The sequence below is a fragment of the Camelina sativa genome, chromosome 1 (assembly GCF_030686135.1).
Source record: "Camelina sativa cultivar CO46 ecotype springtype chromosome 1, ASM3068613v1".
NCBI classification, from domain to species: Eukaryota; Viridiplantae; Streptophyta; class Magnoliopsida; order Brassicales; family Brassicaceae; genus Camelina; species Camelina sativa.
This window is the reverse complement of record NC_141880.1, coordinates 18,852,931-18,854,886: the sequence shown is the minus strand read 5'-3', so window position 1 is coordinate 18,854,886 and position 1,956 is coordinate 18,852,931. Positions and strand designations below refer to the sequence as shown.

Here is a 1,956-nt window from a genome sequence, read left to right as displayed (position 1 = left end):
TTTGTTTAAATACTTGTGACGTTACTGAACTCGAATCTTCCTTTGCTTGGCTGTCTTGAGTTTCAGGTACCCACTCGACCACCCACTCAACCACCACTCGACCGAGCCGTGATCGAGCACTTGATCGAGCCAGAAGCCAGATCCAAATAGCTATTACTTCCCAGTCGACTCGACCACCCAGTCGAGTCTGTGCTCGACCGAGTCCCTGTTCGAGTCAGTAATGATGTACCACAACAGTATGTTCAATTACATACGCATGCAACATCAACCAGTATACCAGGCTGAGTTGTATCCCTCTCCATGGTTCCAGACCTCACAAGCTCAAGAACCTGACTTAAGAGCTATGATGCAACAATTGTTGCTTGGGCAAGCCACTAAGCAGATTGAGGAAGCAAGGCAGTTTGCTGAGCTGCACCAAACGTTGAATTCTTATTCTACTGGACTGAATAACCAGTTGGAGAGACTGAACTCTACAATCACGAACATGGAGAGTTGCATGGCTTCTACTTCCTCTCCTACACCAACCCAACTTCAAAACCCAAGGGAGTTTACTGCCAAAGCCATTCATCTCTTTGAAGAGGAAGTCACTGGGGACAGTGAAGTTCAAGTTGGGGAGGATTGGTCATTAATTGAAGCCCAGAGTGAAGGTTTTACTAAGCAGACTGAAGCAGAAGAACAACTCGACCAGGTGCTCGACCACACACACGGCCGAGTACCTGATCGAGTGGTCGATCGAGTTGAAGACACAGAAGCTGTCAAGCCTGCTAAGTACATTCCTCCTGCTTACAAACCACCTCTACCATTCCCAGGACGTTTCAAGGCACAAAAGATAAGGGAACTGAGGGAGATCATTGAGCAAAAGGAAAAGATGGCTTTACAACAAGCGGAAGAGAAAGCTTTGAAGGAAGAAGCTGTGATTGAGAAGAAGGAAGTGATGGCCATACATGAGGTCATCATTGCTTACCAAGAAGAAGAGAGAGGACCTGCCTTGGAACAATATGCTCCATATCTTCTCTATCAAGATTTTTTGCTTGAGATGTCAAAGAAGAAGGCTCATGATCAAGACATGAGGGATTTGAAAAAGATTGGGAAAGCTGTTATCCCAACAAAGCTTAAGGATCCAGGCTCATTCAACCTACCCTGCTCCATCAGCTACATGCATTTCAACAAGTGCCTTTGTGATTTAGGGGCTTCAGTGAGTTTGATGCCATACTCAGTGGCTGAGAAGTTAGGTTATGAAGATTTCAAGGCAAGCAACTTCTATATCACTCTAGCAGATGGGTCCAAGAGGGATGTGGTTGGAGTGATCGAGAGCTTCCCAGTCAAGATAGGAGAAGCAGGGATCCCAACTGATTTTGCAATCATGAGCATGGAACATAAGCCTGAAGACCCTCTTATCTTGGGAAGGCCATTCTTAGCCACAGCTGGGGCTGTAATTTATGTGAAGATGGGGACTATCAAGCTCCACCTGACTGAAGACTTCACTATGAAATTTGACATTAACAACCCTACTAATCTGCCTTCCATCAATGATCCACCTTACACTATCAAAAGAAACGAGGATCATGAGGTCTCAAGTAAAGAAACACCTTCAAGTGCTAAGCTATCCTTTCAATAAGAATCAGTGGAGAGGCTTAAGAATTGTCTTCAAGAACTGAATAATTTGGTGAAGGAACTCCAATTTAAGCTGAACAAGAGGTCTTTGAAGAAGGCAAGACTAAAACTCAAGCTTAAGAAGAAACAAAGTTCAAGTGTTAAGGACGTAGTGATCAAGAAGGAACACCAAGGTTACCAAGTCAAACCAGGGGGGATTTCATCACCTCCTTGGTATCTAAACAAAGCCTAAGAAGGCAATCAAAAGTCAAGCTTAGTGACTCTAAACAAGCTCACTAGGGAGGAAGTCCCTAAGGTATCCATGTACATATTGTTTAAGGTTTTTGGTATTTTGATTTTAGT

The 1,956-nt window shown here is 44.1% G+C and overlaps 1 protein-coding gene across 1 annotated transcript; it reads left to right on the top strand.

Annotated features, from left to right (window-relative positions):
• Positions 1-1,036: 1,036 nt before the first annotated feature.
• On the top strand, positions 1,037-1,618 carry LOC104773896 (uncharacterized). Its single transcript, XM_010498565.2, has one exon. It carries the CDS (start codon positions 1,037-1,039, stop codon positions 1,616-1,618), a length of 582 nt encoding a protein of 193 aa, XP_010496867.2.
• The last annotated feature ends 338 nt before the right edge of the window (positions 1,619-1,956 follow it).